Raw genomic sequence first — 15,333 nt, forward strand, 5'->3', positions numbered from 1 at the left:
ATGAGACTGAAGGAAGCCGGAGTATTTGAGCTGTCTGTGATGATGGTCTGATTGTTGGCAGGTGTGGAGATGAGCCCAGGTGCCGGATGATTGATGCCGCGCCCATGCCATACACACACACACACACACACCGACAGAGAATACAGAGGGGAGACACCGATACGAGCTGAGATCACAGCGGAGCTGTGACAATTGTATCGTATATCACAAATTCTAGTTTGATATTGTTATTGTATAACAGTTGTATCACTGTTTTAAACCCCCTCGTTTTTCAGTCCTGACTCGTCAAACAAATCAGTGGCTCTACATTTCAAACTATGATGCTCTCGGAACCCCCCTGCCTGTCAGATTTCAACAACTTCAAAAACTTTTCACAGGAAGCGTAGAGTTTCCACTTGTTACAGGCATACAGTAAATGTATGTTTACCTAGTTTTTAGGTTTACCTCTGCAACAAACTACTTGTTTAGGCCGAGGAAGAGGTCATGGTCTAGCCCCCTGAAAATCTTGTCTTTGGTGGTTAAACTTCCCACCTTTCTGCCGTGATGTACAGGTGTACTCCAGGACACTGTGACATCACTGTTGGGTGTAGCTCTAGGTCAGGGGTGCCCAATACGTCGATCGCGATCGACCGGTCGATCGCGGAGGTAGTGCGAGTAGATCGCATACCATTAAAAAAAAAAAAAAGAGATGTCCTCATGGCATTTGCCACTTGATTTTCTAACACACGGGTCACCACGTATGCGCGGTCAACCGCGCGAGCTACTGCAAAACTCCGGCGAGCTAATTAGTTAGCCTTCCAATTTATTTCCACTAAAGAAGCTAAATCTGCAGCGCCATGATTTGGGAAACGTCCAAAACCTTGCGTCAGAACTGGAGACGCAACGGAAGGCGTGTGCGTAACTTGACAGTGCGCGCTACACAGAGCAGATTGACAAGTGTCTGTCAGGGTTTGACAAACGCTTTCCAGACTTTGCTTTACTCGAGCCAGTTGCTACACTTATGTGCTGCACATTTCGGGAAGATATTGAGGTTGATTCACTCGCATCAAAAATTGCAACATTGTTTCACCTGAACTCGTCTGGAGTGGAGGATGAGATTCTGACACTGAAGTCCAGGGCTCATGGACAGTTTCCTCACAGAGGAAAAGTATCCAAACATGAGGAAATATGATACCTTTTTGACTGAATTATTCGGCTCTACTCATTTATGTGAGTCAGCCTTTTCCCACATGAAGAACATTAAGTCCATACACCGTTCCACCATGACTGATGATCATTTGAAGTCTGCTTGAGGCGGATACCAGCAGCTACTGTCCGGACTATGCAACTCTGGCCAATCCCATTCAGTGCAAGTCATCAGAGTAAGGGAACGACCAAAAATATACAGAATATATGTATATATATATATATAAATAGATATTCAGCATTTTTAATGTAGGTAGATCATTTTGACTTGGTAATTTTAAAAGTAGCTCGCAAGCCGAAAAAGTGTGGGCACCCCTGCTCTAGGTGTACAGAAGAGACACACCCAACTACCCACAGCAATTAAGGTTCACATATGGAGAAAGCTGAGGCTTTCCATCAGAGATGGCGGCAAAACAATGCATTTCATTGTGGTGTTAAGACTATCTACAGCTAATTGGCACAAGTAAATAATAAAAGCCACAAGATCCAAATACAATTAGAATGGATTTTAGTACAGTAAAAAAGTGATGCGGCTTCTTTGTGTACTACTGGCTTTTGGCTATATCACCGAAAGTTACTGGTGCTTCGTCAAAGTACCAGTCAAACATTTTATACGTGACATCGTACTTTCATATGTTCACAATGCCTACAGAAGACGTATGAGCCTTGTGTAAAGTGTTTCTGTTGACCTGCTGATGTCTCTGTTTGTTCAGAACACCATGCAGCCATCTTGGATTTGACGCAGCAGCAGGAGAGCCAAGAGGTCAGTCACTTCATTTTTCTGTAGTTGACTGAAAGATTATAGATGTTTTATATCTTATGAGTGTGGTCTTTCAATTGAATAGGTAATGTGACTCATTGATTTATCTTCAGCTTTTGTAATGCTTTCCTTCAAATCCCTGTCACCCTACCCAAACATCCCCTGCTTGCGCTTGGATAGCTGCTAAAACTATATATTTGCACTTAGATACATTGTTGCTTGCACAGATTTCCTGCTGTATTTCATTCATTTTTTTATTTGAGATGTATAAAGTACTTTCTGTTGCACTGAAGTAGGAACAGTCTCAAAGCTCTTTGTCCGTTAAGGTAGACAAGTGCTATATAAATGGAGTCCTTTACCAGTCACCATATGTAAAGACTAAAGTATTTTTTGTATGCGTTTCTTTAATCAGTCATCCGATAACATAACGTCTGATGCGTTCCGTTATTCTCTTTGTTGCAATACAAGACAAAACTGAACGAATAACGTGGGTACAAGGAATAATGCTAGTCCCAAACGGTGCAAAAGAATGAATGATATTAGCAAGAAGCTATCGTTCAGCTGCCTATAGAGCAAAACCACCATGTCTCATCTCACGCACATCCTTTGTTTTGTGACCGTTCCTGATTCCAAGCTGTTCTGCAATCACCTGCCACAATCTATATTTAAATGTACTCTGACTTTTTTTCTTTTTTATATAAGTAATTCTACATTTGCCTATGAACAGATTTTACGAAAAAGAGGGCTATGACTGTCGTTATACCTCTTGCTTCTCTCTTATTTGCAGGAGGAACGTGTCCTTCCTTCAGCAAAACTGAAGGAAAAACACGTCATTGTCATCCAACAGCTGGAACAAACCATAGAAGATCTCAGGACTAAGATTGCTGAGCTGGAGCAACAGCCCCTTCCTCTGGACAGAGACAGTATGAAACCCACCACGGACAGGGAGTGTGGGGGAGAGGAGGGCCTGCTGAGGGTGGTGTGTGACGCTCACCTGCAGACGGAGGCAGCTCCCGTTCTAGGCTGCCTGGAGGCCAAGTCGGTGCAGACCTCGCCCATGGACGACGGCTTTAAGTTCAAAGTGCCTTGCAGTGAGCCGGGCGGAGCGAATGGCTTCCTGCAGCCTCCGCCCAGGGAGGATGGCTCCAGGTGTTCATGTCAGCTGCAGCCTCCACCTCCACCTCCCCTGCCAGGAGGAGCAGTACCCCCTCATCCTTTACATGGACAGATAGTGGCACCTCCTCCCCCACCACCTCCTCCTCCGCCACTACCAGGAGGCTCAATGCCCGCTCCTCCACCTCCACCACCATTACCTTTTGGTTCAGCAGTTCCTCCACCCCCACCCCCTCCTCCTCCACTTCCAGGTGGCCTTGCCCCACCCCCTCCTCCTCCTCCTCCTCCTCTCCCTGGCGGCATTGCTCCACCTCCTCCTCCATTACCAGGAATAGGAGCCCCACCTCCTCCACCACCACCACCCCCAGGCTGTGGGCCTCCTCCACCCCCTCCTCCACCAGGAGGCTTCTGTGCTCCCCCAGCTCTTCCAGGAGCCCTTGGCTCCCTGCCTCCTCCTCTGCCACTGGGGCTGTACGCTCTGGGTCTGACCCAGGAGAAGCCACCCAGGAAGGCTGTGGTGGAACCCCCCAGACCCATGAAGCCCCTTTACTGGACCAGGATCCAGCTGAACATCAAAAAGTAAGGATGGTGTGGCCCAAACAGGCTCAACATGATGGTGTATTTAGCTTCACTTGCATTCTGAGCCCAAACAGGCGATGCAGAAAGTCGGGGTTCAAAGACAGGATCTGATATCATTTCAGTGTGTTAAATTACCTAAAAGATGAGGCTTTTCACATTATATATTATATTATTAACAAATCCCATGTGCAGAACCAAAGTATCAATGTTTTAGTTTGTCACTTAATGTTTTCTGACTGCCGTGTCTGTGGCTCTCAGCTCCAAGTCCATTGGTTCCTACTGAAGACATAGATCTATAAAAACACCTCACACACATATAGAAGGTTTATTTAATGTTTTTTAAATTTCAGGAGAGACACTTTAGTTTTAACAAGCGTTACTCAATCAGCAGGGAACTATTTTCAGCAGTGGACTAATCCACATTTGGTGTTCTAGTGAGTAACTCAAGTGAAAACAGTCTGTCCGGCTCTGGCTGGTCTTCTTGTACTACTGTAACGTGGATGCACAGCAGCACCGTAGACATCAGTATTTGTACTTGTATCTGTATATTCTAAGACAGATAAATGATTTGTATTTTTTTCTTTTGATAAAACCAGAGATGAGCATATTTGGACTGCTCCAGACAGCAGCACCTTCTCCTTCTGCTCTATGCTTACTAGTTGTGTGGCCTCTGGCTTTGCTTTTCCCAATGTGGGGCTGTTCAGCAGCCTCAACTCTGATAGCTGACATTTTAGAGCCCCTTGCCCACACATGAACGCACCCAGGTGGACATGCTAATGTTGACTCCAGTCAGACTCCAGTAGTACTTCCTCATACGGCTGAACAACCTATCATCCATCTGTAAGTGCTCTTTTGTGTTTTTCAGGGAGGTTTCTTCTTTGTTGGTGTGGGAGACAATAGAGGAGCCTGACATGGACTTCGAGGAGTTTGTAGAGTTGTTCTCCAAAACAGCTGTGAAGGAGAAGAAGCAGCCGCTCTCTGACACCATCACCAAGTCCAAGGCCAAACAGGTCTGTGTGTTTAAGCGTATGTTACATGCTGTACAATGTGTACATGTACAGTACAAGTAGTATTGTCGCAACAATGACGTCAACAACCAATCAGAGATTTTGAACGTATTTATTTGAATGACCTTCTTCAAACTTAGCAGCTTGATGTGGCTTATTACATTATAGCCCAATCGCAAAGGAAACATGTTAGCATTGTACGTTCCTGCAAAACAACAGATACATTGAACAGGGAGAGTTTTGCATTTCGTCACAGCAAGCGATGCGTAGTACAGCGAGCGATGCGTAGTACATCGAGCGATGCGTAGTACAGCGAGCGATGCGTAGTACATCGAGCGATGCGTAGTACAGCGAGCGATGCGCAGAGCAAGCGGCTTATGCTGCAATCCTTTGCAAGTCGGAAGTCAATAATTCAGAGTCTAAATGCATCCCACTTCACCCACTCTGGAAAACATGGACGCCTGCAGCTACCTGATGTTTGTATGGCAGGTCTCTGGGCTCCACAAGCATCTACAATCAATTACGACAGCACCATTAACGAAGAGAGACAGTGTATAAAGTAGCCATCTTTAAATGAACAACTAGAGAATGCTGTGGGGAAATATTTCACAAAATCTAATTGAAGACATTTCAAGGATCGGCAGAACGCCTGTCAAAAAAGACGGCAGGAGTAGTGTAGTACTGCATGCTCGCAAAGAAGTACAAATCAACTAAATGAAAATTGACATGGCAGTTACAATGTTGTTACACAACACAAACTGACACAAACTGATGATAAAATGATGAAAGTCATCACTGCACTGTGTGCAGCGCCATGTTGCCGTGACGTGTGTTTCAGTCGGCAGACTCTGGCTCGTCCGTGATTGTGTTACGTCTATAATTACGGGTATAACATGCGGGAAAGTCCACTAACTGGGTTTGAGGGTTGATGGATGGGTCAAACAAGGACCTCTGCCCAGAATACCGCTGTTCATGAATCAAAAGTAAACATTATGTAATATGTAATGTAGCATCCTGGCTGAATAATGGTCTGTAGTCTTGAACTGATGGTCCATAAGTCTTTAATGAATCACTCCTTGAACACACTTGAACACAACTTGAACACACCTTGAACACACCGTAAGAACTTGTGCCTATATCGGCCAGGTGCTAAAACAATAAAACCGTATCCATCTTCCTTGTTAAATCACTTTTTCCGTCCCTTCAGTGACTTTTCTAACGGCTTCCTAGCGGCATCTTACTTCCGGTTTTATACCTTCAGAATAAAAGTGCAACAGGAAATGCACCGACTGCAGTGACAAAACGTCCAAAATAAGAGACATAAAAAAGGAACAATCTATTTAAATACACTACACATTCTCAGAGGTCCTTTACATGTAATGTATTACGTATTAGTAACAAACTTTATGTTTGTTATGTAATATCACGTAAGAGAGACTGCTAGTTGTTATTTATTTACGGTTGTTGTGTTTCGTTGTTACGTCCCGTTTACATTTGAACACAAACCATGTTTTTTCTAACCTTAACAAGTATTTTTGTTGGCTAAATCTAACCAATGGTATGACATAATCAACAAGTGGCGTTGTGTGTTTCTGCTCGTGCGATATGAGACTGATATGAAACAGGGTTTTATTCTGTCGATTAGGTTCTATTTCATCCTTACTGACCGCCAGAGGCAGTGCTTCACACTGGATATCTTCCGTCTCGCGCATGCGGAGGTCGAATATTTATATCAACAAAGTCACGTGTGACCTCGGATGACCCCCGTCGTCTATAAGTTCCGGTGTCATCCTGAGCTCAGTCCTTTTTCATCTTCTCGCGACGCAGGTTAGCTACCATGGTAGCATAAACAAGGATGTGTCTACGATCAAGACATATTAGAGCTCGTCGCTGTAGCCTTGTGACCACCGGTCGGAGTTGCGGTTCTCTCGCCCTCCAAAGGCTGCGACGAGCTGTCCCTCTTCGCAGGGAACGGTGTGTTCGCCGTTCGGACATCGAGCCCCGGACTGACGTAATTCGCAGTTAGCAGTGTCTTCACTCAGGCTAACTTGGTGAGATGCTAGCTGGGACTGCGTCCATCAACTTTGTAAACCTTACGGCCGTCACAGTTAACAGAGCGTCCCCGCTCAGGTTAACTCAGTGGGAAGCCAGCTAAACAAAGCTGGTACTGTGGCTGTGGCCATCAACTTTGTAGCATTACAACTATCACAGTTAGCAGAGTGTGCTCGCCCAGGCTAACTCGGTGAATGCTAGTTATACTAAATCAACATTGAGGTTGTGCCCATTGATGTTTTTACGCATTACGGCTGTCGAGACTAAGTTAATGCTGGATTGTGTCCATTGATTGCTGTAAACATTATGCCATATCAGTTAGCAGAGCGTTTTGCTCCGGCTAACTAGACTAAGCTAATACTCTGATTGTGTCCATTGATTGTTGTAAACATTATGGCCATATCAGTAGCGGATATCAGTTAGCAGAGTGCCCTCGCTTAGGCTAACTGGTAGCACACCAAGAGTTACAGCAACTGTCCAAGTGAAGAGAGTGTCCTCGCTCCCCTCTCACTGTAAGGACTGTGTTCTTTTTTGTCCGTTTTCACAGTAGCAGAGTGCTCTCGCTCAAGCTAACTGGTGGGACACCAATATCTGCAGCAACTATCTTAGTGAAGAGAGTGTCCTCGCTCCCCTCTCACTGTACGGACTGTGTTCTTTTTTGTCCGTTTTTCACAGTAGCAGAGTGCTCTCGCTCAAGCTAACTGGGGGGGACACCAATATCTGCAGCAACTAGCTTAGTGAAGAGAGTGTGCTCGCTCCCCTCTCACTATAGGGACTTTGCCTGACCTGTTTCCACAGTGGCAGAGTGCTCTCGCTCAGGCTAACTGGTGGGTCACCAATATCCGCAGCGGCTGGCCAAGTGAAGAGTGTCTGAAGGATCACTCTCCACTGACTGCCCCCTGCCTGTTCTCTCAACATTCAGCAGAGCGCTCCCGCTCAGACTGATTTGGAATTCCGCATCAACTAGTGGGACAAGGGTTCCACCAGAATCGCGGCCATGCTAAACTCTCCCGGCTGTAGGACCTGTATAGCTCCTCTTCAGCCTGAGGACAGACCTGACCTCTTGCCTTAGCCTCGAGCTTCTGAGGCAGGGCCTCTCGGAGAACCCAGGCAGGACCTGCGGCATCAGGCCTTGAGCAGTAAGGTCTGCTAGGCTGGCCGAAGTGGAACACCTGATGCGTGAGGTCTACCTCCCCCTGTCAGGGCAGCTGAATCCAGCCCAACGTACCCTGGTCATTTGTATGGCGCTTGCACGCCTGGCATACACAGCAGCTGGAACATCCACCTGTGAGTGCCTTCTTCAGGTGCCTTCCCGCCCTCACCACCTTTTCTGTTCCTCCCTCTGAGGAATATCTGAGGGAGTTGCGTGCATGGTGGAGACACCAGGGCTCTCTCCCGCCTTACATCAGACCATGCAGGAGGTGGCAAATCTGGCCTTGCACATATGCCAGCCAGTTAGACGACTATTGCGTCCATCATAGTTTCCCCTGAGGAGACTCTGAGGCCCGATGCCAGGTGCCGTCGACCCAATGTCGGGTCAAAGATGACCTGCTATCCAGGGCTTATGACACAGCAGCGCTGTGTACCGTATCGACAACTCCCTCTCCCACCTCATGCTTTCCCTCGCAGATTCTCTGCAGCAGGCTACTTTGACGCTTCCGCTCAGTGATGCTTCATTGCAGGCGTTTGCGCTCATGTCGAGGGAACGTGGATGTATGATGTCCACCCTGGTTCAGACTCGCTGCCAGGTTTGGCTGGCGCAGTCACCCCTATCTGAGACATGTAGGAGGACCCTCCGTACTGTCCCAGTGGAACCTGGTGAGCTGTTCGAGTCAGCTGCTATACAGGCGCTTCAGCGGACTGTTAGAGCTAGCCAGACCAGGCAGCAGTTCTCTGGTCTTTGCAGGGACATGCCTGCACCCCCAGACCTAGGGGTCCCACTTTGGCCCCACAAGGCCGTTTTCTCAGCCTCCAGCTTACCTTAGTAGCCGCAACAGGCCTCGGCATCCTACTGAGAGGCCGGACCGCTACCTATACAACCCTACTTACGTCCCCCCCGGCAGGGGTGCCAGGAGATGTCTCCAGGCCGGCTGTCGGGGTTCTTTCTCCCAGCAGCGGATTTCCAAGGGAGAGTGGTTCACGTCTATTGACGCCTATTCCCATGTTCCCATGGTGCATCACCACAACTTTCAGTCCTGGGTGCTTCCATTCGGACTCTCCCATCTCCCCATGGGTGTTCACAGTGTGTTACTGCTGTCCTTTCCCCCTGCAATCGCAGGGCGTGAACATACTGCCGTACTTAGACGACTGGCTGACCTAGGCGCCATCCCGGCTTCAGGCGCCACAGGACACTGCTCGCCTTCTCTCACGTGGCCCGGTGGGCCTCAAGGTGAACATGGAGAGGAGCTACCTGAGCCCTTCTCAGAGCATAACCTTCATTAGTGTGGCCCTATGAGGGCCTGTCTGTCGCCCCAGCATGTGGCCAACAACCCCCACAACCTCTCCCTCTTCCGAGGGTGCAGACGGTTGCGGTGGTCCTTTAATTGAACCACGTTCAATTAATATATATTAATCAATTTCCTGCATTTCTGCATTTTACTACTATATTTTATTTCTTACACTGTTTTTTAATTGTTTTTGAAATCTCCTTTTCTTTTGCCTTGTGTTTTGATGCTTTTAATGGTGTAATGTGAAGCACTTTGAATTACCTTGTTGTTGAAATGTGCTATACAAATAAACTTGCCTTGCCTTGCCTTGCCTTACATCCTTTTCTCCGACTATTGGGTAAACTGACAGCTGCCTCAACTGTCGTTCCCTTGGGTTTGCAGATGGCTGAAGAGCCTTCACTTGGATGCTAAGTGGCACAGATACAGGGCAATAATATTATCGAAACAGTGCCTATTCACTATCCCCATGGAGGGAGTGCATATCTGGCAAACAGTGTCCCAGGAACCGAGCCCCAGGGGCTCGGTTCCATTCCACCAGGAGATTGTCACAACAGATACCTGCCTCTCAAGGCGGGGTGCAGTGTGACAGAACAGGACAGCCTGGGGGCAGTTGTCTGCTGAAAGACCGCAGGGAGAGGTCCAGGTTCTAGAGCTAGCTCTCAAGCACTTCCTTCCATATTTGAAGGGAGAGCATGGGCTTGTCCGGTTGGACAACACCGCTGCTGTGATTTCCCATAAACTATCAAGGGGGCACCAGATCTGCAGAAGTTGCTACGGGGATCACCGTGGTCTTCTGACTTGGGAGGCCCCTTGTCTGACCAGCCTGTGGGCAATGTACCCACCAGGAGAACGAAACCAGGTTGTGGTTTTCCTGTTCCGTCACAAGCCTCCACCGTGAGAGTGGCGGCTGCATCCAGGCGTGTTGACCCACTGCCCCCACTGGGTCTCCCTGACGGAGAGGACCAGCCCTCTGGGTCAAGATGCCCTGGCTCACACGTAGCCAGAGGATCTTCTTTATTCCTTTCCACCATTCCCTTTGATTTTGCAACAAGCTTGTCAGAGTCCTTCCCCGACAGGGGGGATCTCCTGTCGCAACTAGGAGGTCGGATTTGGCATTCCAATCCCTGCCGCCTTCAACTATGGGTCACGGGAGGGCCTGACCGGATGCTGAGTGGCTGCATAGAACCAGTCTGGCTGACTATTCTGAATGCCAGTGCGCGGTCTACCTGCCTGCAGTACAAGAAACAGGTGGAAGCTGTTCTCCGACTGGTGTGCGGCTCAGAACAAGGTCCCAGTACAGCGCCCCGTGCCTGCTGTACTGAGTTTCTACAGTCCCTCCTGGATAAGGGCCGGTCTTACCCTTGGTACTGGACACCTTATGCTTGTCTCCTTTTGAACCCCTGGCACAGGCGGAGCCGAGATGGCTATCGGCAAGACGGTTTTCTCCTTGCCGTCAATTCAGCTCAATGTGGGAGCGAGCTGCATGCCCTATCAGTGGAAGAATCATGTCTGAGGTGGAACTCAGATGGCTTGGGTGTCACTTTCTGGCCTAATGCAGTGTTTGATACGTTCACATATAAACCGGCCTATCCAGCTGGCAAAGTTGACCCCCCCCCCCCATTGGGAGAGGAGAGGTCAAGGCTGCTGTGCCCTCAGAGCTTATGTGGAAGCCACCGCCTGCATAGTCAGTTATGGTGAGCCTAAGAAGGGCTGTGCTCCTTTTAAAAAAGAAAAAAAACAGCACCTGGCCACTGGATAGTGGAGGCCATTGCCTATACATACAAGGCAAGAGGCTGCGCTCGGCCATCCGGGGTGAAGGGTCACTACCAAGAGTGTCTCCACACCAAGGGCAAGCCTGAGTGGTGTGCCTGTGGAGGATATATGTGATGCGGCCTGTTACGTGGAATGGGGGGTGACCCCTCACGATTTTTAATTATTTTATTCGATAATAAAAAGAATTTGAAAAATGAATTTATTTTTTTTATTTTTTTTTTATTTCTATTTGAGTTATTAAAACTAGATTCCTTATGTAAATGTTTTCAATTTATCTGGAAATAATTAGTAATAAGCAAATAGGAGGCCTTTCGTGTGAAACGCACAAAAGTTTGAGCAGATTCAGCTCCGTGCCAACATTGATGCGCAGAAGGCAGAAGGTTCTGCCGGCGATAGATCAACCCTTGCGATCCACCAGAGGGACCACGACTCCACGTGACTCGTGCCCGGCGGAGTCGGCCCCTCCATGTGTGTACCCCTGGTGCCGTAAGATTTGGCTTGAAGGAGGGGACACGCTTTTTAATTCGTTCCCTATATGATTTTCACACCTGGCCCTGCGGGAGATATTCGGGAGGAAGGGTTCCCGAATTCTCAGTCCCTGTTTTTGCCTCGCGCACTGCTCTACTTTAAGAGTGACTGTTACCGGACTTTAAGTTTGCACTAAAATATTCTTCAATTGCTGACACAGACCAGGTCGATGGCTTGCTTGCTGTCCCATCTGAATCGACCCACAGTAACTCACTTTGACAGTGTAATTCGGTTGCTCAGACTAGCAGTCGGTCTTATAAAAGTATTAACTTTTTCTTTTAATGTACATTGTTCCTTAACCCTTTCGAAATTGATAGGACCCTGCTTTAGAGCCCAAACCGTTATAAAGCTCTTTTAATACGCAAGCGGGCCTCTTCCGGGTGTCATTGCTTACACTAGAGCGAAATTAATTTGAATAAGTATCAGTGTGGTTTGTGCATGTCAAGAATGCAATCAGTAGTGTACCGAGCTGGATCAAACACAACTTACCTCAGGGGCCGAAGGGGATCTGCTGAGGCGTAACCCCTCTCTGGGCTGGCTTCTCAAGAAAATATGAAGAAAAGGATTTGGTCGAAGAAACCGATTCGTTATTTATTTATTTGCATTTAAATCAAAGTATAGTCTCTTGGTCCAAAATACAGAGAAAAAAATCGTTAACTGAAAAATATAAGAAAACATCACCAGAGTGTTTAAACCCCTTCAGAGCCGTTTACAGACAAATGATCTTTAAAAACTCTGACTCAGCCAGCAGACTAGCTGGCTATGTAGTCTACGGAGGAAAAAGTTAATGATTCACCCAGCGCAGGAATACACCGAGTGAGCTTTCTCTCCTGACTCAACTTCAAAAAATCTTACAAGTATTCTTAAAAACTCTGACTCTCAAAGTCCGGAGGTCTGCAAGAAGTTTAAAGTTCTACCCCCGTGCAGGCAGAAGCCCGCACGGGTTCTTGTTAGAGACTCCTCACACGACCGCTCACACGACTCCGCACAACTCCGCACAACTCCTCTGCTGTTTCAAACTGCCCCTATTTATACTCGTCCGGGGCTCAGATCTCTGACTTCAAACGGATTTTTACACATCACATCAAACATATCTTCAAACTGAATTTCAAACATTACTTGATTGATTATACCAAAAAACCCTTACTCCAGCGGGATCTTTGAAACCCGGGTATGCTTTTGTCTTTATATGTACCCGTCAGCATTTTCAGTGACCTTACTGTCAAGGGTATGTTTATTTATATGTACCCCGGGGCCTAACTAATGACCTTAACGCCCTACCAACTTCCTAGAACTGCTGACTCGGTCTTGTGACTTTGTCTTTGAAGTCTCTACTACCCTAATGTCCGACACCTGTTCAAGTGCCTCTGCCCCCGGCATCCCGGATGAATCATAAGTGCAATCTGCGCCCCTCATCTCCCGGGCAATTCTAAGCCTCCATCTTCGTTCTTTGTGTGAACTTGCTGGCTCAGCCTTGCACTTCTCATGAACCGAGAAGCACGCCTGGGGGTGTGTGTGTGTGTGTGTGTATGTGTGTGTGTGTGTGCCCAACCGTACACGTCAGTGCAACAGAGGGTTTTTGACCACAGAAGCATGTCTGTTTAACAGGTACAACTTTATGCGAGACTTGTTCTAACTCCTGATAACCCGGGCTTTGCTGTGTAGAGGCATCACGATTTCGCAAAACATCCACCGTGTTCAACAGGCCTCATGGGCATCACCGAGCACATTCACCAAACACTACAGAGTTAACGTTGCCACCCCTCACCCACTGGGGAGGGTTCTTTCAGGTCATCCAGGATTCATAGAACCGTAGTTACATTCGGAACTTTCGTTTTACATGAATGTTATTCAATTGCTTATTATAATGAGAATCATTGAGTCTTAACCTCTAAATTCTATTCTGTCAATAAAAGGTTTGATGATATCGGACGTCTATCATATATAAAAGCCATACATACATAGATACTGTTAGGATCTCGGTCTGACCTAGTGTGTGCTCCTCTGTTTTTCCCCCTGTCAGTGTTGTTGGTTGAAGGCCATGTGCTTATGTTTTGTTTTTGTGTCAGCCTATAGTTTCCACCCCCGAGTTCCATCTCCAACCACGCCCCTCTCCCCAGGCTCAGCTGTGGGGAATTCCGGTGATCAGCGCCGACTGACTTAAATACCCCCAGCTGTCCTCCGGCGCGTTGTCAGTCCGTACGGTTACCAGTCTGGTTCTAGTCGCCGTGAGTTTGAGCAGTGTTTTCATGACGAGTGATTTCTAACCTTTCTGGCTGTCTGCAGCACTCCTGCCGCGCAGAGTCGATCCCCGGGAATTCACCTGTGCGCAGAGGCCGATCCGAGTAGTACCACGGAGTTCACCGGTCGGCATCCCTTGTTTTCATCCCGGACCGTTTCCAGCCGTGAGTAGGTTGAGTTTCCCTCCCGACTCTGGAGGCTGCATCATTCTTCCTCGGTTGAGTTTCCCTCCCGACTCAGGGAGAACGGACAGGCTTTGGCCACTGGACACGTGCCGTAGTCTGTTTGGATATTGTTGTCTGTTTAAGTCTGCAGCTATATATATATATATATATACACAAAATAAAGATCTTGAAGGATTAATCTGCTGTGTGAGCGTGCGTTTGGGTCCATCTACTACACCACCACATAACAGAACGAACTGACCATGTCGGACCCAGCCGCCGCAGCAGATGTTCTTTCTGTGGATCAGCTGCAGAGGGAGATGGCTAACCAGGGCGCGCTCCTCGGGCAACACCATCAGGTTCTGCGGGACCTAGCGGACTCACAGCGATCTATCGGGGCCCAGGTAGCGGAGATAGGAGGCCTGCTGCAGGACTTCACGCTACGCCATTCCCCTCCCTCGGAGCCGGCTCCTGAGGACGCATCCAGCACCCGTGAGTCCTTTGTTCCCTCACCGGTGCCCTATAATGGAGCGTCCGGGGAGTGTAGAGGGTTCATGCTCCAGTGTGGATTTGTTTTTAACCAGCAGCCCCGCACATTTGCTTCGGACAATGCAAGGGTGGCCTTTACGGTGGGGTTGCTGCGCGGCAAGGCGCTGGTCTGGGCGGAGGCTTGGCTCAACGTGCGCAGCCCAAGCCGGGGTCCCTATGAGCTCTTCGCGGAGGAGTTCAGGAGGGTATTTGACCACCCAGTTTACACCAGGGACGTTGCTCAGCGCCTGCTCAGTCTTCATCAGGGTTCCACCAGCGCAGCGGAGTATACAGTGGACTTCCAGATTCTGGCCACGGAGTCCGGTTGGGACAAGGAGGCGCTTAAGGGGATATATCGCCACAGCCTTTCGGATCTGTTGAAGGATGAGCTCGCAGTCCGGGAGGAGCCAGAGTCTTTAGAGGAGCTCTACACTCTGGTCATCAATATGGATAACCGTATCCGGGAACGCCGCCGGGAGAGGAACTTCCGGCCGTCCAATCCGGTGCGTCAGTGGGGTTTCCGTCCCAGCCTTCAGTTCCCGAGCCCGTCCGGACGGTACAGCTCTGCACGCCCCCATTCTCCTACCTCGGCCCCTCCCCCTTTCGAGCCGGAGGAGCCAATGCAGCTCGGGGGGACTAATCTCTCTCCGGAGGAGAGAGAGCGACGCATCCGCTCAGGAGGCTGTCTGTACTGTGGTGAGTCGGGACACCGCAGGGCCGTCTGCCCTGTTCGACCAAAAGAGAGCACTCGCCAGTAAGAGTGGGGATGCTGGCGAGCGATGCAGAGAGAATTCCCCCTTCTAAGCCTCGTGCACTGTTTCCTGCCACCCTGAGTTTAGCTTCTGGGCCTGTGCACCTGTCGGCACTCATGGATTCAGGGGCTGAAGAGAACTTTTTGGACACTGAGTTTGTTAGGCGTAATGGGATTCCCGTGGAGGCGTTGGAGTGCACTCAGC

The 15,333-nt window shown here is 48.6% G+C and overlaps 1 protein-coding gene across 1 annotated transcript in view; it reads left to right on the top strand.

Annotated features, from left to right (window-relative positions):
* fmn2b (formin 2b) overlaps window positions 1-15,333 on the top strand; it is a gene marked incomplete at its 5' end in the record, with an annotated part of 38,236 nt that overhangs the window by 9,097 nt on the left and 13,806 nt on the right. The window contains 3 exons of the mRNA XM_079293549.1: window positions 1,899-1,948; window positions 2,733-3,637; window positions 4,503-4,647. Of these exons, the coding sequence (XP_079149675.1) occupies window positions 1,899-1,948; window positions 2,733-3,637; window positions 4,503-4,647 (1,100 nt within the window). The remainder of the gene's footprint in view (window positions 1-1,898; window positions 1,949-2,732; window positions 3,638-4,502; window positions 4,648-15,333) is intronic.

Source organism: Melanostigma gelatinosum, assembly GCF_949748355.1.
Source record: "Melanostigma gelatinosum genome assembly, chromosome: 21".
NCBI lineage: Eukaryota > Metazoa > Chordata > Actinopteri > Perciformes > Zoarcidae > Melanostigma > Melanostigma gelatinosum.